The sequence below is a fragment of the Mustela nivalis genome (assembly GCF_964662115.1).
Source record: "Mustela nivalis genome assembly, chromosome: 3".
NCBI classification, from domain to species: domain Eukaryota; kingdom Metazoa; phylum Chordata; class Mammalia; order Carnivora; family Mustelidae; genus Mustela; species Mustela nivalis.
Genome location: NC_139022.1, coordinates 140,800,149 through 140,827,974, shown reverse-complemented (window position 1 = coordinate 140,827,974; position 27,826 = coordinate 140,800,149). Strand labels below are relative to the sequence as shown.

Genomic DNA, 27,826 nt, shown 5'->3' with positions numbered 1-27,826 from the left:
GATGGTTTTTGACTTGGACATTTTAGGCCTACAAAAGAACTCAGGGATTAGTAATGATAATGTCTCACGTTTGTCTAATACTTTAAGGTATATCAGTGCTTTCATGTTTGCACTTGGATATTAGCTTCATCTCAGATAATGGCTTTTAAATGGAAAGTATATTTTACTCTCTAGGTCCTTTAATTATATTTTAAATAATGATATATAACAATGTGCTCCATGTTAAACATCTCAGATGTTTATCTCAGATACCACAGAATTTAGCGAGATAGATAACTAACTGTTGAGAAAAAAAAAAATCTAACTTTGTATATTCAGAATACAAATAGAGTATCTTTAAGTACTGTTGGTACAAGTTGATGTTTCTAATACTATTAAAATGTGAGTAAGCATGGCATTTTTAGGCATTTTGTCAAGTTTGGTGGAAGTACACTTTAAATTGTGGAGGGGATGGAGCAGGTTCCCTTAGGGTCAACAGCTTTATTTTTATTGTGCATGGCTGAACTAACAGGAAAAAGTCAGAGAGGGGATAAGAAGACCACAGTGGAGCCATTCATTAGAGAGAAGACTACAGATGCCAAAAGTAAAGAGTTTGTGTAAATGTCCTGAAAGAAAAACAGACTTTTCTCCCCTTATGAGCATTTAAGAATGACTCTGCCTTATATTTTAATTAAGGAGTCAGTTATACCTCCCATAAAAGTTAATTCCAAATGAATCATAGATCCAAATGTGAAAAACAAAACATTCCTTTAAAAAAGAAAAGTAGGAGAATGTCTTTTTAACCTTGGGTAGGCAGAGATTTATTAAACAGGATACCAAAAAATACTTACCATAAACAAAAAATTGATAAACTCTACTATATTAAAAATATTTTTCTGTTCATCAAAAGGTATGATTAAGAATGAAAAGCAAAGCTTCAGAGTGTGAGAATCTATTTGCAATACAGGTATCAAATGAAGGACTTGTGTCTAGAGTATATGAAGTACTACTAAAATTAATGAGAAAAAGGCAGACAACCCAGTAAGAAAAACAAGGATACAACCAGAATACACAAGACTTCACAAAAGGGGATAACCAAATGGTTCATAGACATGAAAAAATGAGAAATGCCCTTAATCATTAGAGGAATGCAAAATAAAACCACAGTGTGATACACAAGCACTAAAATGACTATGCCTAAGTATGACTGATAGGAAAGAGACTTATAGGGCTTTCATACACTGCTGGGGCTGAGTATAAATTGATACATTCCCTTGAAATATTGTTTGGTAGTGTCTGTGCATAGCAACAGCGGCCTTCCTGGTTTTATTAATTTATTGTCTCCCTGGTTTTAAAGCCAATAGAAATGCATATCTTCACCAGGAGACAGTGCCCCAAATTATTCATAGAAGCACTGTTCATAATAGCCTCCCGATGGAACAACCCAAATACCCAGCAGCAGCAGCATGGGTGATTCACACGTGACATATTTGTGCAAGAGAATATTACACAGCAGTGAGAGTGAATGAACTGCCACTGTATGCAGCAATGTGGATGAATCTTCTAAACAGAAATTTCAGCAAAAGAAGGCAGACACAGAAGTGCATATTGTGTGGTTCTCTTCATAAAAGTTTAAAGTCAATCTTGTGAAAATTCACTGTGCTTTATACATTAATAATTTGCATACTGTTTTTGCTCTGTATTTACAAGTTTCAAAAACATAAAACAGCTGAAGTTAAAGGAGTGGTGGTCTTGTTCCCTATGATACATAGGAGGTTCAGACTTGGGCTAGAAAATGTCAGGATCCCTTCTTTACAGTTCCCTTACGAACTTCTAGCTTCCTGAAAATCCTTTCTTTTAACAGTCTCAATAATTTGGAGTAATTTTCCAACACAATCAGAATGCCTCTTCAGGAAGACAGTGTCTGTTTTCATCTCTTCTTAGGAAATGACTGGTCATTGCAATTCATTTTGAGTTACTAATTTGAGTTACTTAGATTTACTTTTAACCAGATAAATGTCATCTAAAATGCATCTAAATACTTTACTAAAAGTGCTGTGGTCAAAGGAAATACTGTTTTTGTTTCTTTTCTCCCTTAACCTAGGTGGTTTTAGAAATTTGCATACTATCGTTTTGGGAGCTTGCAAAAATGCTCTTGAAGTAGATCTTGGTTACCTCATTATCACTGCTGCTCGTAGGTATGTTTCTTCTTGATGTTGTCTTTTGTCTTAGAGTAGTGTTTTTTCCTGTTTTGCAAAGATTGGGGGAATGTGTATAGGAAGTTTGATTATGCCTTGTCTAGATGTGAAATATAAAGGAGTTGTTTAAATAGCATTAGAGCATCACTTGGTAGTGATAGTCTTCTTTTACAACTGATGACAGCTGAACTGCCCTCCAGACCCATCAAGCTCTTGCAGGGGTGTGGTCTCGTCAGAGAAAAGCAGTCAACATTCTGGAGGTCCACCAGAAGTCAGCACTGATGCTGGTGTCTGCAGCTCTCTTGGGAACCATTCTTTCAACCTTCTCTGATTTTTGGAATTATTTTAGCTAGTTGGTAACACTGTTTGCTATTCAGAAATCAGTATTTTAAGTCAGCTTTTTAAGAATCCTGACCTTGTAACACCTTTATATTTTTAATATAATGTCTTTATATCAGTTTATGCCACGTTTATGGTATCCTGCAGATCAAAGGTCTACCTCTGCTTTTATATTGTATTAAAATTGAGTTAAGTGGTTTTTTTTTTAAGGTTTTATTTACTTATTTGACAGAGATCACAAGCAGGCAGTGAGGTAGGCAGAGAGAGAGGGGGAGGCAGGCTTCCTGCTGAACAGGGAGCCTGATGTGGGGCTCGATCCCAGGACCCTGGTACCATGACCCAAGCTGAAGGCAGAGGCTTTAACCTACTGAGCCACCCAGGTGCCCCTAGTTAACCATTTCTTTCAGTTTCAAAATTCTTGCTTTCAAAACGCTTAAAAAGAATGCTATGAGTATAAAAAAAACTGTTTCTAAGTATTAGCAAGTAGGTATTCTTACTCGTTATGGAACTATGATCTTTGTTAAAATGGCACTTTTAAGAGCAGCATAAAAAAAGATGTTGAATAATCAGCACCAGTTGCAGATTCTGACTTGGACTTAATCAGGTTTAAGCAAACATTAGAAAGCATATACGATTCTTATTTTGTAACTTGCTGTTAATGTAACTGCAGTGTACCACCTAAGACATGTCCACACTTAACAAAATGCTCCTTTACAGGAAACATCTCTAATGCTTTTTGGTAGAGGAAAGTTGTTTGCATGTGACATCTCAGTAAGGTGAATTTCTTTCGGAGCCTTATGCTAGGAAGAACCTTTGATTCTGATATTTTTTATTTTACTCTGATATTTTTTTTTTTTCCATAGGTTACATGAAGTTCGGATCCAGCCTTCCCTAACCAAAGATGGCGTCTTTTCTGCCCTAAAGATGGCAGAGCTGGAGTTCCCCCAGTTTGAAACACTTCATCTGGGATATGTAGATGAGTTTTTGCTGCAGAGTAAGACTTAATCAACCATTTTATTCCCTAGAATTGCTGTAAAGAACTTACTTGAAAAACTGAAACTTGAATTAAGATGCGTGATATTTTCTTGAATATAAGACAGCTTAAAGTCTTACAGGCTTTGCCTTCTTGAAAAAGGAACTTTTAATTTAAACTTGAAGTGTCAGTGATTTTTTTCCCCCCCGTGTTGCCTCTGACTTAGCATATTATAGAAAATATAACGATTAACAGTATGCAAAAAAAAAAAAAAATCCTTACCTACATTTGATATTGTCTTCATTTTGCTGCCCAAGTTTCTTTCCCATTCTGCTTCATTTTTTTCACAGAATGTCATCCTTGGTTCCATTTGTTGAATTTGATCTGCCACACTTCTTGAAGCTTTTGATGGTCCTCTCAGATGAGGTCCCATTCCCTGTCCATGCTCTTCATTTCCATAATAAGCCCGCTGGGGGTTCTGGATTTCCCAGATAGTGTGAGCACATAATGGTCAGTATTCATTTGATGATGATTGCTGTTGGAAGGCTTGTTGACAGCATTTTCTGGAATGTATTTACAATTGGGAACTCATTCCTTTGGGTTTGAATGCATGTCAATTCATTATTCAAGCTTTTTTCCTACATGACATTAATCAGACATGCAAGAGCATTTCCACCGTCAGCATGTTTTTATTTTTTGCAAGAATTGTTTCTTCCCCGTGTAATTTCTAACAAGTCTTTCTTAAACTCACTGTCATACCAGATGGCATTTTTTCTTAGGATCTAGTTTGCACCTAAAAGAACACAAGACTTGATTCCTCTGGTCAGGACAGTCTAGGTCAAACAAGTGGCTGTTGTCCTTTTTCATTTTTAGTGGACATCTCTGTTGTTTTGTTTGCTTTTTCTTTGTTGCAGTGCTCATTACTACATGTGAAGGATTAAGAAATCAAATCATTATCTTTTTGCCAGTTTAATAGGAATTCTTTTTTATTGTATAACCTTGAAAAAGATTGGCTTTTCACCAACGTAGCTTTAAAATGCTAACCTAGTATAGTCATTTCATATAAAATTAATGTATTTGATACCAGGCTTTTCTGGTTTTGAATGAGGTTGCTTACATTCTCTGTCTTGTTTCTACAGTACCTTCTGCGTAACCCAGCAAAACTTTTAGCTTTCTGTAATTTTATTTTTTCCTCTTCCCCAAAGCTCAAAACTTGACAAATTTTGTATTTTCAAGATGGCCACATTTAGGCCCACTGAAAGATTCTCTCTTGAGGGTTATCTTTATAACCAGCTATTTCCCAATTGTGTCTCTTTCCCTGAAAGACACATTCCGTAGAAAAGCACTTTATCTTTAGACTACTGCTACGTTATGCTTTTCAGCATGTTTCATAGTGTCTTTCATATTGAAATCTCTGTCTTGACCTTTTCATAAACATTTCTTGTTTTCATATTTGCTGCAGTTCATCCATTTCTCCAGATACATATTTGCCTCCGACCCTCCAAAGACAGCCCAGGATTATCTATCACTGTAGGCGCCAAGTGCCTCTAGCAGCATCCAGGGAGGAACGTGTGGTCACTGCTCATACTTTGCCACTTAATCTCACTCTTCGCAGTAATTTAGATTTTGAAGTGCCTCTCCTGAGGGTAGGGGTAGCATCACCTCTAGTAGAACTTGGATCTCTGTTTTGTTATGAAGACTTGGCCAAATACCAATAGAAATATCAACCTTTGTGCCCCATACATTTATGGGAAAAATGACAGGGCCATATTGGGGAAATGGATGTGCTGAAAAGCAGATGCTGTGTGTTACGGGTAGAAGAAAAGTGTTCCAAAGATGAATACTTACAGGGGGGTTTTCCTTTCATAGATTTATGATAGCAGAATTTTATTCAAAGGTGATAGGGATATAAAACTCATTAAAAACCAGAGCAGTGTTGTTTTTAGTGCTGGGGCTTTGGAGATGGGGAGAGGTGGAATTGAGACCTGCCTCTAACAAGTGATGGGACCTTGGGCAAGTTACTTCTTAAGTCCATGGTTTCTCATTTGTTTTTTTTTTTTTTTTGTAAAGATTTTATTTATTTATTTGACAGACAGAGATCACAAGTAGGCAGAGAGAGAGGAGGAAGCAGGCTCCCTGCTGAGCAGAGAGCCTGATGCGGGACTCGATCCCAGGACCCTGAGATCATGACCTGAGCCGAAGGCAGCGGCTCAACGCACTGAGCCACCCAGGCGCCCCTCTCATTTGTTAAGTAGAGATAAGACCACTTGTCATTTTTTCCATGGGTGGTTTGGAGTCGTCAGTAATAAAACCACTGTTATCATACAATCTCTGACCCTTAGAAAGCATTTAGTAAATGGTAGCTTTTACTTTTAGCTGATCTGTGGGCTAAAGAAAAAGAAACAGAAATGTGTTCTAGGTGATGTCATCAGAGTTCTTGAGGGAACATGACAATCAAGGAGAACCCAAGAGGTGGAAGAAGGTGGTGGTCTCAAAGGAATGAATGTATGATGGATATGTTATGTCAGGTTACAACATTTATGCAGAAAAGAAACAGGGTCATTTCAAGATGTACCCAATCTTTAGAAAAATTTCAAGTCCAAAGGGCAAGAAAAATGTTTTTACAGCAGGCTAAAGAAAATGGCTCGGCTGAATTGTAAAGGACGAATTAAGGTAAATCTGCAGAAAATGGACAATAAATATCAAAAATGTGGACTGTAGGTGATAGACTGAAACTACAGTTTCAGTAGAGTAAAATAGGAAGAGTTTGGAGTTAATAGTTGTTTTAAATCCCTGTAAGGTGTGTGGGGCATCTTCACCAGAGCAACAGTGTTTTCTTTGTACTTGGTGGCAGGTGGTAGTAAGGATTGTGAGAGACATTTATTAAGTTCCTGTCTCCCCAGCACCCTGCTGGTCATTGAAAATGTGACTGTCACCTAACTAGACACAGTCCCTTTTCCTTCAGGTTGCTTGTAGTCAAGCAGACCATCCTGGAGAGTAAGGACAGGAACAGGGGGAAAATGAGGACAGGAGACAAGGAATGAGGTTGATTTCCAGTGTCACCACAGTTTAGGACGAGGATTATCTTTTACTGATACCCATCCTCATTGGCAGAGGGGGTAGGTGTATTTGAGTTAGAATTCCGTTATCTGGGGATGGTCACATCTTTACTAACCAATCCCATGTGTTCTAAGAATGACCCTGAATTACCAGTTTACTCTTTTCTATGCCTGGGCATACCTGACTCCAAAAACATGATCCCGATACCGTAAAAGAGAATTACATATTTAAGATCTTATTTTTCTTTTTAAAAGCTAAAGCTAAAACTTCACTGTAAGTGTGAACCAATGCAATATATCCCTCAGTTTTACTTTAAGAATTTTTACTTTTTTTTCCCCTTTTTTAGAGAATTGAAAATGTTTCTGTTAGCTATCCCTTGACTTTTAATATAAATTTTTATTTTGCAAGATAAGTGGCATTTGTACCTAAAATTGTATTCAGACTTGAACCTGATGATGGATCGATGAAACACAACGATCATAGAGAGTAATATACTGGATGTTAAAGAGTTCAGCAACATTCCATGACATTTAAGAATCTTTTTTTTTTTTTAACTGATTTCTATTTAGGTAGAATGGCGAATGCAGATCTGGTAAAGTATGGCTTGGCTGATGTGGTAGAAAATCCTGGTATCATCACCGATATAGGCATGAAGGCAGTCAATGAAGTTTTTTCCTGTATCAAATACCTGGCAATTTATAATTGCCCTCATCTTCATAACCCATACAATTGGATCTCAGGTACTGAAGGCTTAACTATGGCTATGTCTGCCTGCTCTCAAAAGAATATATATTTTTATTTTCTGTGTGTGATATGAATTGTATTCCTAATGTAAAATGTAGATATTTTATAAGATTGGTCATACAAGTGCTGGGAACCTTTGATAACCAAGTTGGAAGTATTCTGTCATTGCCTTTTTGAACTCCTGATGTTCTCTGCCTAGAAATTGGCACTGTCTGGGTTATGGAGTCAACTGCCCTGATTTTTTTTTGAGCCAGGCATATAAAATTAAGGTTAGGAATTATTGCCTGGAATATTACATTTGTTTTCTCTGAATACCTTCAAATGGCACATCATCTGAAAGGACAAAGTGGGTATGTATTAAAAAAAAAAAAAAACCAAAAAAAAAAAAAACTTTAGTTAGGTGACATATTTAGCATTAACTTGTGAAATTTTCATTTGCCTTAAAATTTTAAGCTTTTTCAGCTCTCCCCCGCTGACCCGACCCCTTGTGTATAGAGTGTGACTTTTGTACTTGATACATTTCCTTATATGGGGAGTTCTTTTTCCTCCCCAAGAGAGTGCTGTTAATTTGTTTCTTTCAGGACCCTTCTTAAATACCTAAATTCACAAACCTTTAAATAAATTCCAAGCTAGAGAGTTTTCATTGTGACATCCTCTTTACCAAATCAAGTCCCCTCACTGACCTCTGCAAAACAGCCTCCTTTCCTATCTGAGTTGCCTCTTTGGGCTTCTGTAGCTCCTTATAGAGCCCATCTCCAGCCTCTTCTTAAGCTCTGGAGCATCTCTTGAGTTTACTCTTTAGAATGGCCATGTCTCCCCTACTGGAAGTGGAAATTCTGTCCCTAGCCCAGCTGCACCAAGAAGTTATTGGGAAATACAAACTTTAGGTGGTAGCAGGCATAGATCACTTTTAAAAAATAACATTTATTGGATTTTTGGTTTGTTTGTTTTCTTAAATACAGAAGTGTATAAAGAAGAAAACATAAAATGGCCTATAATCCCATCACTCAGAACTCCTGTTAACACTTAAAAACTAAAAGTAATACATGCACTTGGTAAACAATACCAAACAGTGCAGAAAGGTACAAAATGAAAAGTCTCCTCTTCTCAAAGGTAACCACCATCAACAGTTTCTTGTATATTCTCTGGACAGATTATTTTGTGCATATTGCAGCCTATACATGTGTAGCATTTAAAAATGATTTATATATACAAAGGACCTTTTCAGGTATACCCTCTCCTGTAAGCTTGGTTTTTACACTACGAGTACTTGGGGGAGAGTTTTCCATAGCAAGCATACTCAATTTTCCTTCATTCTTTTTAATAGCTGCATAATGTTCTGTTAAATGGATGCACCAACATTTCTTTAGTGTCCTATTGTTGAATAGGCATGTAGGTTGTTGAATGGATCACATTTAGATTAAGGTTCACTTGGTTTCAAGTTAATAATTCCCAAGCCATGTAGTTTCCACAATGAAATTAGGTAAGAAGAGATCATAATTTAGTCATCAAGTTTTTGAGATCATGAGAGATAAAATCAAAGTTATTTAAAGGAAAAGGTTTTGAAAATCTTTGTGACCTAAAGCAGAATTCATCTGTAATGGACAAAGTGTTAGTTAAACTCTCTGGCCATGTCATTTCTCCCAACAGACCACTCAAGATGGACACGATTGGTCGATATCAACTTAGTGCGGTGCCATGCTTTGAAGCTGGACTCCTTTGGCCAGTTTATTGAATTGTTGCCCAGCCTCGAGTTTATTTCACTGGACCAGATGTTTCGTGAACCACCCAAAGTAAGTCACATTTGAGGGAATTGTTTATTTTAATACTCAAGGAGGAAAACAAAACCTCAGTGATTTTTTTTCCTAATAATATGCCCTTACATTATTACAATTGGACTTTTTACTGCTGTCTTACAATGAAGGCATACAGGTTATAATTTGCATGGTGTCTTGCTCTGGTAAGGGGTCTCCAGAGAAGGGAAAGGAAAAAGTAAGTGGAAAGCTGTCTCTGTCAGTTCCGTAAGCTGAAGGTGAGATACGAGCAAAGGTGGAAATTTTGAGCTAGGTCAAAATTTATTAGAGAGTAATTAGTTGGGAGATTAAATTTCTTTTCTTTTCTTTCTTTTTTTTTTTAAAGATTTTATTTATTTGACAGAGAGAGATCACAAGTAGGCAGAGAGGCAGGCAGAGAGAGAGAAAGGAAAGCAGGCTCTCTGCTGAGCAGAGAGCCAGATGTGGGGCTCGATCCCGACTCAGGGATCATGACCTGAGCCGAAAGCAGAGGCTTTAACCCACTGAGCCACCCAGGTTAACCGGGAGATTAAATTTCTAATTAAGAACCTCAGATGTAAATATGGATTAGGGATTCATTTTGGACATATTTTACTTTGTTCTTCTCTCTTCTGTGCAGTTGAAAATCCTGGAAAACCTGAGATTGTCTGTTGTACGAAATGTTATTTTAAAACTGCTTAACCAGGGCGCCTGGATGGCTTAGTGGGTTAAACATCTGCCTTCGGCCCAGGTCATGATCTCAGGGGCCTGGGATCGAGCCCTGCGTAGGGCTCTCTGCTAAGTGGGGAGCCTGCTTCCCCCTCTCTCTCTGGCTGCCTTTCTGCCTACTTGTGATCTCTCTCCTCTGTCAAATAAAAAAATAAAATATTAAAAAAAAAAACCTGCTTAATAAGACTTTTGCTGTCATTGTAATAAAAACAATGCTTCAGCTAATTATCTTCTCTCTCCTTCAGTTCTTAATGGTTACATTCCCACTGTGCAAGCAGTACAGTATAGCGGGGAAGGCTCAGGAACGGAGGTCAGATTATTGGGTTTCAGGTCCCAGCTCTAGCACCTACCGGTCTCTTACCCAGATCTCTTTCCACTGCATTTCATTATCTGTAAATCCAGACCAATAGCACTGCATCTTGCTTGAAGTCTTATGAACCTCTAATGAGGTGCTTGATACATATGTGAAAGTAGTACTCTGTAAATATTCTTAGATCAAGGTGAAATGGAGGAATATGAAAAACAAAGTGTTCTATACTAACCAGACTGAATACACATGTGTTTTCTTCTCGCCTTAGGGTTGTGCTCGAGTCGGCCTGAGTGCAGGAACGGGAATTGGAGTTTCCTCGGCCCTTGTTAGCAACCAGAACTCCAACAATGACAATGATAACAATGCCCAGAATAATGCCAACATCCATGAGAACAATCACCATCACCCAGATGACTCTGATGAGGAGAACGACTTCCGGCAAGACCTGCAGCCAGGAGAGCAGCAGTTTGCAGCCGACGGTAACCCAGATCTTTTGTGAGCTCCACACAGAAGTGATTTTTACTTTGGATTGTATTTCTCTGACCCTGTTCTGTTTCCTTCTCCCCGTATGGCAGTTTGTCACTTTACATATGGGGGACCTGGTTGACAAGGCAAATGGGGCGAGGATGAAATGTGCCTATCTGCTGGCTTGTTTCAAAGCTATCTTTATGATGCCTCTTGTCCCTAGACTCTGTAACAGTGTACAGTGGGTACAGTGAGCCTTAGATGGTGTACAGGGTACAGTGAGCCTAAGAGACCTGGCCTGTGATTTAACTTTCAGGATTTGGGTGAAGGAACATCTCTTTATGTCTTCCTGACCAGTAGATCAGTAGATAGAACTTCATTGGGGGACCATTTTTGGATGTCCAAGAACTGAAAAAAATGAATAGCAGTCATGTGCTAGACATTGTAGCTAGACATTGGATACCTTTCATCATTAAGTCTTCACAAACACCCACCTAATAAGTACATGAGCCAATAAAGACCTATTGAATTTCACTTATGTAATTACCAGTGCATTCTTCAGTATTGACGGAACACCTGCTCTATCAGCCCATGTGCTCTTGGGCTTGTATGGCCTCTTTTGGGGAGTGAGGATGAAGGGAAGTTGTTTTCTTACTAAGTTTTCCAATTTCCCAGTTGGCCCATAAGAATCAGAAAAGGAATCTCTTCAAGCTATCTTGTTTTCATTGCCCCTTTACTCATTCTTTTGGACACAGTGATTACTGAGAAATGGGGTCCCGTGATGTTACGTCCCTGCTTTCATCACGAAAGCATAGGGCATATAGAGCATACATTCCTTTAGGATTGCTCTTAGTATATTATAGAGCCTGATCTAATCATCATCTTGGGCATTGTCTTCACTTCACGTGCTCTCTGTAGAACTCTCCTTCTTGGCTCTTGGCAAAGTCACCAGTGGCTCTTCTGAGAATGCTAGTGGTCGTTTCTCGTCTTTTGTCATATTTGACATCTGAGCAGCATTTGTCATTGTTGCCCGCTTCTACCTTCCTGAAATAATTCTTCTCTTGGAATTTCCGAAACTGTTTTCCTGGTTTTCCTTGTGTCTCACCAGGCATGCCTGCTCGGATTCCTTTGCTTTCAGTATCCCCTCTGTTCTACTTCGGTCCTTGATCTCCCAGTTTTTTTCTATCATTTTCTCTACAGAAGTTCCTTCAGTTTCCTAGCTTTGTTATCATTGGAATATGGAATATTCCGATGAATTCCGATCATAGAATATGCCGATGAATTCCAAACCTTTGTTTCTACCTTTGATCTTTTGACTTTTTGAAGTAAACATGGTTATATACAACTTCATACTTTTTATTTCCACATGAGTACTTTTAGACATTTGAAACTTACGGTTAATTCTTCCCCCTGACATCCACCTCCAAAATACAAAGACAGAAGTGGAGAGCCGGCAGGTGCTAGTACTGGAGGAGGAAGAGGAGGTCAGATGTTGTCTGTTAGCTTTATTCTCCCTTAGTGCCATTATACTCATCGGTGATGCCGTAGGGACCTGGACTTCAGAGGACACAGACCGTCCACGGAAAACTGTTAGAGCAGCTTTAGCGCAGACCTGCGCAGATCCTAGGTACCCAGTTGTGGTTGCAGTGGATGTACTGGACAGATGATAGTCTCCACTGGAAGTTAGATGGCCATAGGCTTCTCCGTACAGAATGGAGAATGCCTCCATTGTGAAGTCACATACTGGTGCAGCAGAGACCAAAATGTGTACAAGAACGCTATATTTGATTTATAGGAGAGAACAGTGGAACTTAAATCTACTAACATTGTAAACTAAGATTTCAGGAGATTAGAGACTTGCATACAGACCACATTTTGAGGTATATATTGTCAAGTACACTATCTTCAAATGCTGTTAAGGGCTCATAAGCAAAGGAGCTACATTAATGCCAGGTTTGAAGAATTAAACACCTTCAACCAGAGGAAGGCTCAGAACACCACTGATGATGACAATACTATAGGGAACTGCAGGTTATCCTAAAACATTGGTTCCACAGATCTCCCTGAGTTGGCATTGTATTTATTTGTATGTTATTACATTACGTATCAGGTCAGTTCTTTTAAATAAAAAATAGGAACTGGAGAAAGGCTGTGTGACTTTTGATCAAAACCAGGGGTGGAAAGAACAAATATGAAAGAGAAGCAAAAAAAAGTTTCGTTAAATAGTGGTACAGAGATTCAAACTAAAAGGAATCAGTGGGACCTGGTATTTGTTGAAATGATTAACATTTGATGCTTCCACTCTTTAGGTATGATCTTGATAATTTAAAAATTATTTTCGTTTGAAAGTCGTGTTGATATGTTGACTTTCCTTAATTTAGAATTTTAAAACTTCATGCATGGGCCTCTACGTGGTCTTGGAACAACCCCAGAATGAAGCAGAGGCCCCCCACTCTTTCATGCCCTGTTATATTTAACTTCATCAGCTTGCATCAATTAGCAGAGTTTAAAAGAAGAGCATCATGTAATTCTAAAATTAAAATTTATACAAGTTAAGTAGCTTTGTTTATAAACTGCTATAATAAGTCATGGGTGTTTTTCAGCAAACATTATCATTATCATCTTATTTTGGAAATAAGACTTCATTGCTTTAGAGAGTAGTGATTTATCAAAATATTATAATTTGCTCAAGATTATCATTCTTAGATTTGTACTTCCAAAATTCTTAAGATTTAGAATCCTTTATTATGGGCCAGTTAATTGGGAATTTAAGTTCATTACCTGCATTTTATAGCACTCTAAAATTGAGGAATAGATATTCATATTTTCTAACAATTCACATTTGCCTAACATAAAATTACAATGTGTCAAAATCATGCTTTTATAATTGCTAAAGCATTTTGCCAAATTATTTTAATATAATTACTTTTGAGTTAATTGTAACCATAAAGCATAGTTTTGCCTCTATGTAATTTTGCTAAGTTTCTATCTTGATTTATCACATAAATTCTGGGTACTTACTACTTTTAAAAATGGTGTGCCCCTCTCCCTTTCCTCACCACTGTCCTCTGCCCTGCATTAAGATGAATTAACCTAGGTGAATTGCTCTGCAGCTTTTATTTTTGGCAGTGATTCTCAAACTTGAGTGCCTCAGAATTACCTGGAAGACTTGTCAAAACACAGGTTGTTGGGCTTAGCGCTCAGAGGGTCTGAGTTAATAGGTCTGGGTGGGGCTACATAATTTTCATTTCTCATAAGTTCCCAAGTGATGCTAATGCTGTTGGTTGGAGCCCAGTTTGAGAACCATTGATTTATGGAAAATCTTTAGTCTAAGGGTGAACTATAGTTTAAAAAAAAATCACAGTAAATGCATTCTGTTTTATGTTTTGGGCAGATAATTGTCAACCACTAAGTAACGTTTTTAATATTAGAAATTATTGCATATAAATCATTTCTTAAAGGACAGTGAGTTCTCCTTTATTTTGTACATTTAATAAAGGTTTTGAATTTCTAATCAGGCTTTTATAGAAGAGACCAGCTAATATCTTTGTAAAAAACTGCTCAAATCCATTAAGATTTATGCTTACATATTAAAACAGGATTTTTTTTACAACTGAAATAACATTTAAACTGAGCAAAACATTTGGTAAACATTGATACTTGATTAAAAGATAGCGTACATAATTTTTGTTAAGTTAAAATTACTCTGAAAAAAATTTACTGTCCTAATGATACTCTGAAACAAAAAAATCTAAACCAAGAATCATTTGCACTTTCTGTAGCCCGAGGGTATTACCATCTCATTTAAAAATCAAGATACTCTTTCTTTTTTTCTTTACTGTCTATTCTCCATGGCATCAAGTCCTTTAGCAAGAATTTTTTTGACTGTCTTCAAAGCATCTTGCTATTCAGTCTACATTCTCCTTGCTTATTGTACCACAATTATACCACTTTTTTTTTAATCTAAGAAGGCCAGGTAAAAAATACTTATCTGAATGCTTTAATACATTTCAGACTGCACCCTACTTTCTCTCTTGATCAGCTAAAATTAGGTCTTAGAGCAGCCAGAGCAGTGTTGTTAAAACATACACCCGATGACGTTGCTCCCTTACTTCAGACTCCAGTAGCTTCCTACTGCCTTAGGGGAAAAAAGTTCAGTTTCTTGATTGGGGCCATAAAACCCTACATGATCTGGCCTGTCCCCACCTCATACACCATGCTTCCTTTGTGCCAGGCTCGCCCCTTTGTCACACTAACTGCTGCGTCTTCTTGGGATTTTACCACTTTTTCTCTGCACCTAGGAACAGTGACACATTGGAGTGGCTGCTTCATAAATATCCAAAGGAAGAATGCAGTGAGAGAGGTTAAATATAAAGTAACTTTTGGATATTATATGAAATACCTCTACAGGTTACCCTGCAACCTAAAAAGCTCTTGCTCAGCAACTTTGGAAAACCCTATCCACATAGGCATATGAATGTACTTCCATTCTAATGGTCTGCCTCTGCATATGAGAAATAATTCTGAGCTTTTTAGCAGGACTTTCTAAGCTTTTCACAGCCTGTGGCCTAGGCTGCCTTTTTAGCCTTATTTTCTTTTACACCCTCATTTCAGTACAAACACTTATTCTTTCTGTCACAGGAATACTTAACTCTTCTGGAAAATGTAGCAAGCTTCCCAGTGTTTAGGAAGTGTCACCTCCTATCCCTGAGAACTTCCCTGCCCAACAGGAAAACTAGTTGCTCCTTTTTCATCTATATTCCCCTTGCACTTGGACTGTTGAAGCACTTAGCAAGTCTCTTCTGACCTAATTCTACGTATCCAACATCTCTGTTAGAACATGCGCATTCTCTTTGAGAGCAGGGATTATACATGTCCCATCTACTCATTGTCCCTATACTGTAGCAGACTCAGGAAACAGACTTCAGTTCACATCCTCACAAATTACTTCCCTCAGCTGCATAAATGAGGCTAGTAATAATGTCCTTGTGAGTTTGCCATAAGAAATAAATAAGGTAATGTATATAAAAGCATTTAGCCGATAGCCAGGCGTGGAGTATGTACATGATAACTACTGCTCTTCATGATTGTTCATAAGAATTGAATGAAAGAAGAAAATCGATTGGCTTTTATCATGGAAGATTTGTAGGCAAGGTCAGACCTCCTTTGGACACTAAAAGAAATGTAGAAAATTGAGGTCTGGAGTGGAGCAAGAATTTGAGATGGGAGACTGAATATAAGGGGGAATGTGGTTTGGTGTATATTAAAGGCCAAATCCCCTTGTCCCCACAAAATCTCCAGTTTTACTGTTGTATATCCTAGAGACATTTAGCTGAATGGTATCTTTCTGTTGTCATCCTGATTTGCCTCATTTATTTGTTAACTGAATTTGTTTTGTCTACTTAAGTAGATTCTTTAGTTCTTTTAGGAACAGAATCTTGTTTTTTCTTGTCATCCAAATGGTTGATTGACTTCCCAGCAGTAGCCCTTGAGCAGCCCTAAGCATTGAGGATACGATGATGTACAGGCTAGACGCAGTCTCTGGGGCCATTGGGCTCATGGCCGAGCTGCAGATGGAAAGATAGTATGGTTATGGCAAGACTAATACTGAGATCAGGCATGCAAGCTTAGGTTGTAAGTGGGTACTAGATTGACTGCTGATTTGAGGGACTTGAATTTAATATTGTAAAAAACTGGTAAAGCCAGGAATTATTTCCTTTAGGGTCCTCTTAGAAAAGTGAGCATCATTCTGAAATTGCTCACTGTGCTCATCTTCTAGAAAGATATAAGTAAAATCACACATTCCCATTCACTGACAGGCACTAATAACTGTCACAAACTCTTTGATGTAAAACATTTGAGTGATAGTAAAATGTTAACAATGCGCTAGTGTATTTGTTCATAATCCTTGGCCTGGGTTAGCTGAAAATGATACCAGAACCTTCAGAGAGTAGGAGAGGAAGTGTACAGTTTGAGCTTGTCTGCCCAGTGCATCTTGACGTAGCTGGCAGATACTTACAAGACTAATTGCTTGTAAAATGATCATGAGGTCTTCCAGTAGCTGGCCTTCACTACTATCTGGCAGATCGCTTACAGGAAGGCACAGTTGCCTCCTAGAGCCATTCCTGGTGACATCTTCAGGAGTGAATGCGGTGCTTTTCTTCTCTCCGCTGTGTGCCGCTCTCCCTGCTTTCCTCTTACGGTGATGGACTGGCTCCACCAAGTGCTGCCTTCCCGTCATGATTTCCTCTCCCATAGAACGGCTGGGCATTGCTTGTTCGCATCTGTGTGATGAAGCCCTGCCGTAGGCTGTTCTTCCAGTGCAGACCCAATAATCACGGGGCTGTTCGTTTCTCGTGGCTGCCACAGATTTGCCTGCTGCTGGGGTTTTTTTTTTTAGACTTCTTTTGGTTTCACTTTGACTGTGTTTATTTTTGTTGAAGCATTGAATGAGATGGAAGACATGGTGCCAGAAGACGGAGAGGTGGTGGCCGCGAGCGGACAGGAGACAGTAGCTCAAAGTCAGGCGGTTATCCCTGTGGATGTTGACGAGGAACAAGCAGGTAATCATGTGACTTTAACATTTGTGGTTATCAAAGCTTGGGCCTGACTCGAATGAAGAAAGTGAAGCACTACGTGATTATTTTTAAACATTATGGTTGGTGATGTGTTATATGCTATTGATACCATATTATACTGATATTCTCCTTGCTACACACACATAATATATATTTTGTTAAGGTTTGTGATTTTTTATAACTGTGGCAGCAACTTCTCTTTCTGTATTGGTGCTCTCACATGCGTGTTTTTGTGTGTAAGTGTGTGTAGAAAGAAAGCACTCAGATTATTGATAGAGAAAATAAATGACCTGACTGAATAGTTTGCTTGTCCTCTTCCTTCATTTTGGTGGGGAGGAGCAGGAGTGGAGAGGTCGACCTGGTTTAGTTAACAGAACAAGATCTTGTCTCTCTTTGCCCCTGGGTGTGTTACACAGGCTCCATGGAGTCATAAGGTCCTTAAAGATTACCCAGAACAACCCTATGTTTTACATATGGGGAAACTAATAGTCTTTCAGAATGAGTTTGAATAATTTGCTTCAGACCACTCAGCCAGCCTTAAAGGGACAGCACTGAGATTAGAACCCAAGTTTTCTTACTCCTGGTCTGTTGGAATGCTGATTTGTCTTTGAATTGAAAATATCTTTAACTATCCTTGTTTTAAGTGTCTTACAGATGCAGTCACTTATTCAGCAAATATTTATTGAGTGTTACTCTGTGCCAGGCATTGTACAATGTGACAGGAACAAGACAGGCAAGGTTCCTTGGAGCTTACACTTTATTGGTGGAGTGAACTTCAGTCATTTGTCAGATTTGGGTCATAAGACTAAACGTTTACAAGCTGTACTGCCAAGCAGAGAAGACACTTTTTATATACATATAAGTACCTAACCAAACTGTAACATGCATCTAGCCTTTCAAGACTATATCTTGCTACTTCTAATGAGAAAGCCTATATTCAATTAAAGACTGTAGAGTTTGCCAGTCTATAGGTGTCTAAGGTTCATCTTCCCTTGCTTTGTCTTTATTCATATACTTGCAAAATTGGGAAAGTAGGTGACTTCTTAAATGATTATTATGACTTACTTGGTTATTTTTAGGATTTATGTGACCTTTTCAAATAGTGAATGTCCTCAAGGGGGATGATCTACGATCTTCTATTTTGATCTGCCTTTAGAAACGTGTATATTCCATCAACATGAGTGCTAAGAGAGGCTGCATAGAGCCAAAGCATCCCTGTGAGCCCAGATCCCTGTAAACAAGACTTAAAGTGAGAGCCTTTCTTGGCAAGAAGTAACTGTTAGGCCTGTGCTTTTTATTTTAGGACCCAGTGGTCTTCAGCGTGTAGTAAAACCAACCCCAATTACTGTTCATGATTCAGAGAGTGATGATGAGGAAGATAGTCTAGAACTCCAAGAAGTCTGGATTCCTAAGAATGGTGCTCGGCGTTACTCTGAACGTGAAGAAAAATCTGGAGAGTCAGTGCAGTCCAGGGAACTGTCAGGTGAGAAGGAATGTCTTGCTGGGACTGGTTAGTGGGAGCCATCATGAGAACTGACAAACACACTTGACCTTTATATAATGTGTCCCTACCACAGCCTGTGGTGCAGTTAGCATTCCTTTTGGAATGTGACAGGAGGTGAGAAGGACAGTATCCCAAGGGAGAGGGCAGTTTGGGTGGCGCTCTTGAGGACAAGTATAGCACAATAAAATATTGTGGAATTGTGGAAACAGGGTTCAGGGAAGGGAAGATGTGAGGACTGTGACTTCCACAGTGAAGGCTTTAGGACCTTGTGGCATCAGGGTATCAGGGATTAGTGAGAGGCCTGGGCTTCACGTGGGGGATGACTCCTAAGGTGTCCAGAGCAGTGAGAAAACAACCACTCCACCAGCTAATACTCTGTCTAGTTGCGCTTAGTCAGTGTTGGTGACTAGTTTGGTGCTTGAGGGAGTCCTGCAGTTTGTCTTAGGATCCCTGCCTCCCCTTACATCTAGTCAGCAGCCTCTCCCATTTGTCTCACCAAGAAACTATAATTCTCTTAACCTTCGATTCATTCTTCTTCCTTGTCTTTCCTTACCTTCTGTTTCTCAGAACTACGGGCATATCACCCTGAGCAAAGGATGAGGTTTTTAAAATTTATCCACTAATTTCCCTTGGGTACCCCACTTCTTAATATGTTTCAGCGTTCGGTGTACATTTAACACTGGCCCTGAAATATATAACCACTTTTGGGTGTGGAAAGCTTAGTTCTTTAGACTTGGAATCATTTACTAACCAATGACTGAGTACTCCATTCTTATTTTATTCCTTTCAAAAAATTCTGGTATTTTCACACTGGGGTCGAAAGGAGCTTTTATGGAAACTAAAATTGAGGGAAAGAAATGTAACCAGCTGACTAACCTGTTTCCTAGGATGTACAGTTTCTGAATTTAGAGCCTAGATCTGTCAGCCAGAGAAAATCTTATTTAAGTATTCCTTTGTATATTCATTGAGCCTTACTGTGCCCCAGGTACTGGTAGGTGCGGTGAGGGATGCAGAGATGAATACATCATGATCCCTCTCTCCTAGGGAACCTCTATCCTGATGGAAGAGTCAGGCCAGCAGTGTAGATGGTAATATGCAGGGCATAGCCTCCAGGGGCATCGGGGTGGGGGCACAGGGGAGATTGAACAGAGGCTCAAGGCTGAAGAATGGGTGAGAACAAAGGCCTGGAGGTAGCACGGCAGGGGTATGTTCAAAGAAAAGTTTGGGCTAGCGTGTAGTCCGCACATAGAGGGGCGGAGAACAGACAGCCAGCTTGGAACGAGATCCTGGTGGGCCGCGGAGGCTGAGCGGAGAATAAACCAGGTGGGCACTAGAGACCATAGAGAATTTGTGAGCAGCCGAATGATGTGGTCACCATTGTACTTGAGGAAAATTAGTGTACATTGTTTCCTGTTCCAAATTTACTCTTGCCTTTTGTCCAGAATTTGTACTGAAATCTTTTCTTTTCCTCGGGCCATTCTTCTTTTTCTGTAAGCAGTAAGTGGAAAAGGCAAGACTCCACTTCGAAAGAGGTACAACTCCCATCAGATGGGCCAATCGAAGCAGTTTCCCCTCGAGGAAAGCAGCTGTGAGAAAGGCTGTCAGGTCACCAGTGAGCAGATCAAAGCCGATATGAAAGCAGCTAGGGATATTCCCGAAAAGAAAAAAAACAAGGATGTTTACCCCAGCTGCAGCAGCGCCACCGCCAGCACAGCGGGAACCTCCAGCTCACACAGCACTGCTTCTCAGAGCCCCGACTTTGTAAGGACGGTGAACAGCGGCGGCTCTTCCGAGCCTAGCCCTTCAGAAGCGGATGTGTCCAGGCAGTGTGTCTGCTCCCCCGGTGGGTCAGAGGACTCTGAGGCCATGGAGGAGGGTGATGCAGAGAGTTCTGTCTGCCCCAGATGCTGCTGTCACAGGCCCCAGGAATCCCAAAGGAGAACTAGCAGGTGTTCTGATGAGGAACGTCCTTCAACCAGCCGAGCCTGTGTTGTGAATGGCCCGGATGGTACGAGATCCGCCTTTTCCTTTAGGACTCTGCCACAAGGGGGGTCTTCAGGCCCAGCACATGATGAGAGGACTAATGGGAGTGGCTCTGGGGCTACAGGTGAGGACAGGAGGGGGAGCTCCCAGCCTGAGAGCTGTGACGTGCAGTCTCATGAAGACTACCCTCGGAGGCCCCTAACAAGGGCCAGGAGCAGACTCTCCCATGTACCGCTGGTATCTGAGTCAGGTATGACAATACCGCCAGGATTAGCAACTGCAGGGCAGGCCTTGCCAGGGGCATGAGCTCGTTCCATAAGCTTGCTTCCATAAAGCCAGTTTGGCAAATGGAATTCTGTGTTGGGGTTCTGTGATCATACAGGGTTTAAACTAATTTTCACCAGTGGTGCGGGTGGGGGGAAGGCATGTGAAACATCTTGTAAAACCTCCAGCCCAGGAAAACTCAGTTAAGCTTCTGGGAAAAATATAACTCTGTATATTGACCCTAAATACCATACTGATTCTGATGTCTAAGTCCCCAGTGCAACTCTGCTCCCAGCCCATATTTAGGGAAGTTACGATTCTTAGTGAAGCTTTAAACCTTAGCCAAAAGGTAAGGACCTGAAGTTGCTGGGGCTGGGAAACATAGCATATGGGTGTACCCCTGTGTCTACCTTTGCACTATTTAGTAATTCTTTCTGAAATCTAGTTTTGCTTCCAGTTAGGTTTGCCAGGAGGTAAGCAGGTAAGTAGGTAGTTTGGCTGAGAATTATTTTTGGTGAAGATATATTCAAAACATATATATGTATATAATTTCATTGATAACATTTATAATGTATATGCCAAGGCAATGGATTGGATGGGGTAAGCACATTTCTCATAGTTCTGTTTATATTTCTGACCTAATTTTTAAGTAATCTCTCCTGCCTTTATTAAGTCATAAATAGCTATCAATGAATAATATATTTTAATTTTCTCCAGGTCTCCCTTAATTTGAAGATCTTAAAATTAGCTCCAGAATGTAGAGTTAGTTCTTTTTTTATATGCTAAATAGGGCCAGTCATATCATGTGGAGCTAAACTAACAAAAATAAGCTTTTGTAAGATAAATATAAGACCTTAATTATGTACTAATTATAGTACCTTAAACTCAGAATAGAATATGAGTTTTGTTCACACATTTCATTATGCTTTACAAACACTAGTTCTGCCATATGATGAAAAATACATTTCCCTTAAAATTTAAATGTTCTATCGTACTTTTTTTTCTTATACATAGCATACAATTCACCATGTTAGCCATTTTGAAGTGTATGTTTCATTGGCGTTAAGTACGTTCACGCTGTCCTGCAACCATTACCACCATCCATCGGAACGTTTTCATCCTCCCATGCGGGAACTCTGTGCCCGTTACACAGGAACTCCTGTGACGACGCCTTTTGTTGCGTGGCTTTTCATTTTGTCAAGTCAGATCTACTTGTTTACCTTTATGATTTCTTTATTTTCTGCAGTGGAAGACCTTCCTTATGCATGGTTCAGATCATTGTTCATATTTTCTCATTCTTTTATCCATTTGCTTATTAGCTCTTTATTTTAATCTGTGGGAAGGAACTAAATTTTTTTATTCCAAATTGTCAGAGTTGTTTCAGTGCTGTTTATCGGCATCCATTCTCATTCATTATTTTGAAATATTTTTGTGTCATGTGCCTGAGATAAGCTTAGTTTTGTCTCTGGGCACTCTGTTCTGTTCCAGTGTTTTGTCCTCTTTCTTTTTTCTTTTTCAGAATTTCCTGGGCTAGTTACGCATTTCTTATTTATTGTTATAGTTTTTACAATAATTTGTCACGCTCCAAAAGCAAATCTTGGGATTTTTTTGGAATTCATTACATTGATCTAGTGAAAAGCTAATTGTTATTTTTACAGTGTGGAGTCTTCCTTTTTAAGGACTGTGTTGTCTCTCATTTTGTCTTTTGTCTCATTTTGTCTTTTGTTGTTACTGTTTTGTGGTGGGGTTTTTTTGTTTTTGTTTTTAATATAAATACTTAATATTAACCCTAGGGGCTTTGACTTTTTTGTCGTCTTATGCTCCACTGTCCTCTGCCATTTCCTTCTGACTTGTTTCAGGTCTAGAACTTTTCTTAGCTTAAAGAATTCTTAGAAATTAGGGGGGGGGAAACCCCTCACTTTTACTTTCCTAGGTAAATTATATCAGTCATGATTTTTTTCAATTTGAGAAGACTTCTAATGCGTGTTTAACCGTACAGTAGGTAAATTACCACCTCATATTTTTTCAACAATGCAAATGTCCATTTTCTTTCAGTAACAACTTTGCTAGAGAGAATCAAAGTGCTGATTTTAGTATTCTCTGGATCTCTTTTGGAAAGAACAAGTTATTTGAGTAGCTTTCAACTTACTATTTTTGATCTAGCATGTTTTTGATATCTCTTGGCCATTCTGCTCTTCAGAGTTTTAAGGAGAAAAATCCACTGTAATAAAGGAACAAAATTTGATTATTATGGATTTTTTAAAAAATCACTTTTTCAAAGAAAATATTTGAGTTTTTATTTTGGTTTTCGAATTATGGCCTTATGTTGTGTTAAAACCCTGTTAGAAGCTAACATAGCTATCTTGTGAATTCTTATTTGGGGAATAAATACCTGTAAGTTGTTTGTATCCTCATTGTATACTGTATAAAATATCACAAAATAACTAATTGGATTATCAAAAAATAACATTTAAGATTAATTTGGTATGGGTCTCATAAATACTAACCGCTTTCTCTGACACCCCAAAACTGAATTTGTTTGTTTTCTGTGTTTCTGTAATGTCTTCTACACCAATGTTAACTATACTGTGTTGTAATTCTGTGTTTTACTGTCTGTCTTTCTAATAGACTGAGCTCCATGAGGGCAGGGACAATGTCTGCTTGTTTGGCATTTTATTCCCAGCTTCTAGCACAATGTGTTACATGGTATGGGGCTCAGTGAATAATTGTGAACTTAATAAGTAGTAGGAACCAACGTATGAGGTATGTTGACGCTGGTTGATGTATGAAATCATGAGAATTGTCCCCAAGGAGGGAGGCATGAGGGAAAAAAAACATGAATTCTTTTTTTCTTTTACATTGGAAGCCTTTGTTTTTAATGCTCATCTACATGTAAAGTGTGACTCTGTTTTACAACTTTTCTTAGAAAATATGAACTGCCAATTTGGGTACTCTGGAGAGCAGGAAATTTAACTTTGAACCCCATGCTCTGGTCAATTAAGGGAGAGCATTCCTGGAAGGTGAAAAGTTTGAGAATCAGATCATAAAAAGAGAATGCTGCAGAAGATTCTAGTTTCAACACTGCCGTAGAGGAATGGAAGCAGATCTGTGTTTGTTTGTTTTCATTTTTCGGGTACTGGGAGACAAACCAGGTCCTATTAATTGGCTGTAAGAGGTGTATGAATTTTATCTGTCATCTGAAATGTGGTACCTTTAGCAGATTCCTTGTCAATAAAGATAATTAGATTTTGCATGAAGTTCCTTCAGGAATACTGTGAAAGAAGGCCTTCAGTGGGCTGGCTAGATCAATAGTTCTCTTCTTTTTCCGGAACCCCAGGGTTTTGTTCGGGTTCATGGGTAGAAATCCTAGGCTCTCTTTTAGCTTTCAACCAGGGTAGCTCCTTTCAGTTGGTTTGCATTGTAAGATTTCACAGAGGTTTCAAATGGTAGATGAAAGGTTCTGGGGTTGGGCGGATGGCACTTGGATTAGATCTCTAGAGTTCCCATCTAACCAAAGCCTTTTGAAAATTTGCAGTATTGGCACCTTGTTTCCTTATCTTTCTTTCTAAACTTTGTTTGAAGTTACTTACCAAGTAGGATGTTTGTAATCTAGTAGTGGTATCCAAAGGCAGCGGGGTGAGATTTAATTCGTGAAGATCAACCTTACTGCGCTCAATAAATGCTCTCCTACAGAACGCTTGTCAAAAATAAGGACAGTGATTTTTTTAGTGTCATGTCTTAGAATGTGTATGTGCTTGTTAAAATTTCAGAGATGAATTTAGACCTTGCCTTTAAATAAAATCAACACAATATTTGTTCTTACAATTAAACTGCCAGGTTTTAGAACAGCACTAGTAAATGAGTTAGGGCTTTACTAGCCAGGATCTGGCTAGTTAAAAGACTGCAGGTTTTTCATTGTCTGGTGTTGCCTCCTGGGTCCACCACTAAGACCGTGGCAGGCTGCTCTACCGTCCCTTGTCTCTGTTTCCTCATACGTAAAACGGGGAGAATAATCTCTCTCAGAGATTCTGTTATTGCAAGTAAAACCCTTAGTAAAGTGCCTGATGCACAGTAAGCGCTCAGTAAATATTTGTTACTATTGTTACTCCATTTCTGCACCTGCATTGCACTCCTTCATTCATTCAGTGAATGCCGAGTGCCGTTTGTTCAGTAGATGTTCATTTTAGATCACTGCTAGTGGCTGACATTGACACAAAGATGAAATAAGGCAATGTTCTTGCCTTCAGGGAGCTTTTAGTTTAAGTGGAGAAACAAAACAAGTATGCAGGGAATACAGAACCACTTAGAAGTTTTGTGGGGCCCACGTGATTTGTTAGAGTAAGTGGTATTTGAGCTGGACTTTTCAGGAATGAGTAGAATTTCAAAAAGTGAGGTCAGGAAAGGTTGAGGCAGAAAGAGCTAGAATGATTTTGGCTTCATATGCTCTGGTGGTGGCAAATGACTAGGACATGGTTTGGAATAAAATTGAGAATAGATATCAGGCCTAACTACTAAGCAGTAGTTAGTAATTTAAAGTTCAGCAGGAAAGTGGTGAGTTTAATCCATCAGTAGTTTGAGTTGTTATACCCATCCTCAATACTACTGGGATTTAGGATGGGTATAACAAGGAGTTAAAGTTAATACCCAATTAGATTGTTGATATGGCCAAAGTATGAGAAGGGATAATCCTGTATGATGTCACCTGGCTTGAGATAATGGAGGGCGATTTTGTTTTGGAATAGTTAGTTGGAAATAGCGGTCATGTGTTCTGTTGGGATATAATCTGGTGATACCCGACTGGGAACCAAGTCATAGATTTGAGAGTTGCCTCAAATAGAGTTATATGCAATACGCAGTTGAATGTGTTCTCTTGATGGAAAGAAAGCTAATGGCTAAAAATTGGATTTTCCTCTTGCCTTTTTCTAGAAGTTGCCAAAACAAAGCCACGTCATGCCATGAAGCGAAAGCGGACAGCAGATAAGTCCACCAGTACCAGTGACCCTGTCATTGAGGATGACCATGTGCAGGTGAAGGGAAAAAAACCCCACTTAACTTTCAGTTCAGCCACATTCCTGAATAATCATTAAAGTTTCCATCTTTTTAATTTTCTGCCCTAAAAGAAGAAATTGGTAATAGCTACTTCTTAACTTGTGCCAGTGAAAACCTTTACACTTTAAAACAAAAATCTGCAGAAAGACATATCTTTTAACATTTTTCTCCTTGTAGGTCCTTGTATTAAAATCCAAAAATCTTGTTGGAGTCACTATGACCAACTGTGGAATCACAGATCTCGTGTTAAAGGACTGTCCCAAGATGATGTTCATCCATGGTATGGATCTAGGCCTGTGTCATCCAAAAGCATCACAGATGAGCTTAAAGAATTAAAGACTCGTAAATACTACAGTAACATTTCTTTATTTTTTTTTTTTTCAAAGGAATCATTACCTTGGACTATTTCTAATTCTGTCCTTGTTCTGTAGTTCTCAAGCAGTTCCTCCACAGTGTTTGTGAGGGAGCATGTGCAGACTTCATCTCTTAAAACAGCCTCCTTTGCTTTCCTCCAAATGATAATTGCTACTTGATCTGATGGAGTAGATTCACAACATGGTGGGCTTTGGAGTCAAGTAGATCTCAGTTTGAATCCTCTCTCGACCGTTGGCCGTGCTATATGACATTGTTTGTGTTTTGTGTTTCTGTTTTTGCCGCAAGTGGGGACTGTGCCTTACATACTTAATGGCTGTAGGTCTGATTGACATCATCAATCAATTTCAGTTTGTGGCACGTTATCCTTAGTTCAGGCTTTTCCTTTTGGTTCCATTGTCCCACGTTGCTCGTCTTATCAGCCTTCACCTCCTCTACTCATGCCTTTAATGGTGCATCTCTACTTATAAATGTATTTACCTATGAACAAATAAGAGGGTAGGGTATTTTTTATGTGAGCTTTTAAAATTTCGCATGTATGATATGTCCATTTCTCCATTTTCACTCAAAATTATGTTTTTTATACCTATCCATGTAGAATTATGAAGATATGACATGTTTTTTTGCCTTGGACAAGTTATATATTGTCTGTGTTCATTTTTTTTTTCAATTTTAAATTATACATAATTAGGTCTACCCTATAAACACATATTTTTGAAGATTAAATACAGAAAGTGCATGTGCGTGTATATGTACACACATATATAGTGGAGGGTCTGTCTGCTAACTCAAAGCATACCTAATATTATTAGTTTGTATTATATTTGTACTGGAGTATTAGGGGCTTTCTTTTCTTTCTTTTCTTTGCATTTGTCTGTTACTACGAGTAAGCAAAGCAAAGAAATCCTTAGCAAACAGTTTGTCATACACTAAGAGAATTCCAGAAAGAAGAGATAAAATGATTTAAATGCTACCTCTCTCCTAAATTCTAGAAATCTCTAGACCCTATGTTCACCCTTAAGAGGTAATACTTTACTCCATTTCAGTCAACGAAGTTTTAAAATATCTACTAAATGACCATCTCCTCTTGGACTTTGCTCCTAGACCAGAATCAGGGGGACCCTTCAGAAGCCCAGAAGTTGTAACAGCAGAAGAGCCCAGCCTGGCTTAAGGCAGTACTGTTAGCACTCTCCCCTCTGAGATCTGAGAATCTGCCTCGCAGCCTTTGGGCTGCTTTGACTTCCTATTCTTTTTCTTTCTTCATCTCTTGGAGAATCTATTTTTCACTTCTGCACTTGACTCCGAGGATTCATTCTCCCCATATCTTCTCAAAATCTAGTGATGGATCGCATGGCCTCAGGCCCTGCCTTTTGTTTGCCCTTAAACCAAATTGTTTAGCTCAGCTTATCATGAGACCAGGGATCCTAGGTAAGAATCTCTGTCCCTGGATATTTGCTGACTGAGTTAATGGTGGGCGAAATGACTAACTGAGGCCCAAACTGACCTC

General features: G+C 39.0%; 1 protein-coding gene across 9 annotated transcripts in view; it reads left to right on the top strand.

Annotated features, from left to right (window-relative positions):
• Window positions 1-27,826, top strand: part of FBXO38 (F-box protein 38) — a 53,874-nt gene that overhangs the window by 20,704 nt on the left and 5,344 nt on the right. For 3 of the 9 annotated variants that reach the window (XM_082724311.1, XM_082724315.1, XM_082724312.1), the window contains exons 8-17: window positions 2,084-2,177; window positions 3,380-3,510; window positions 7,119-7,289; window positions 8,944-9,086; window positions 10,373-10,583; window positions 17,013-17,132; window positions 18,451-18,630; window positions 20,150-20,884; window positions 25,825-25,925; window positions 26,125-26,227. In XM_082724311.1, the coding sequence (XP_082580437.1) occupies window positions 2,084-2,177; window positions 3,380-3,510; window positions 7,119-7,289; window positions 8,944-9,086; window positions 10,373-10,583; window positions 17,013-17,132; window positions 18,451-18,630; window positions 20,150-20,884; window positions 25,825-25,925; window positions 26,125-26,227 (1,989 nt within the window). Of the gene's footprint in view, window positions 1-2,083; window positions 2,178-3,379; window positions 3,511-3,869; window positions 4,000-7,118; window positions 7,290-8,943; window positions 9,087-10,372; window positions 10,584-17,012; window positions 17,133-18,450; window positions 18,631-20,149; window positions 20,885-25,824; window positions 25,926-26,124; window positions 26,228-27,826 lie in introns of those variants that run through there. The other 6 variants (XM_082724313.1, XM_082724314.1, XM_082724316.1 and 3 more) reach the window with 4 other exon arrangements.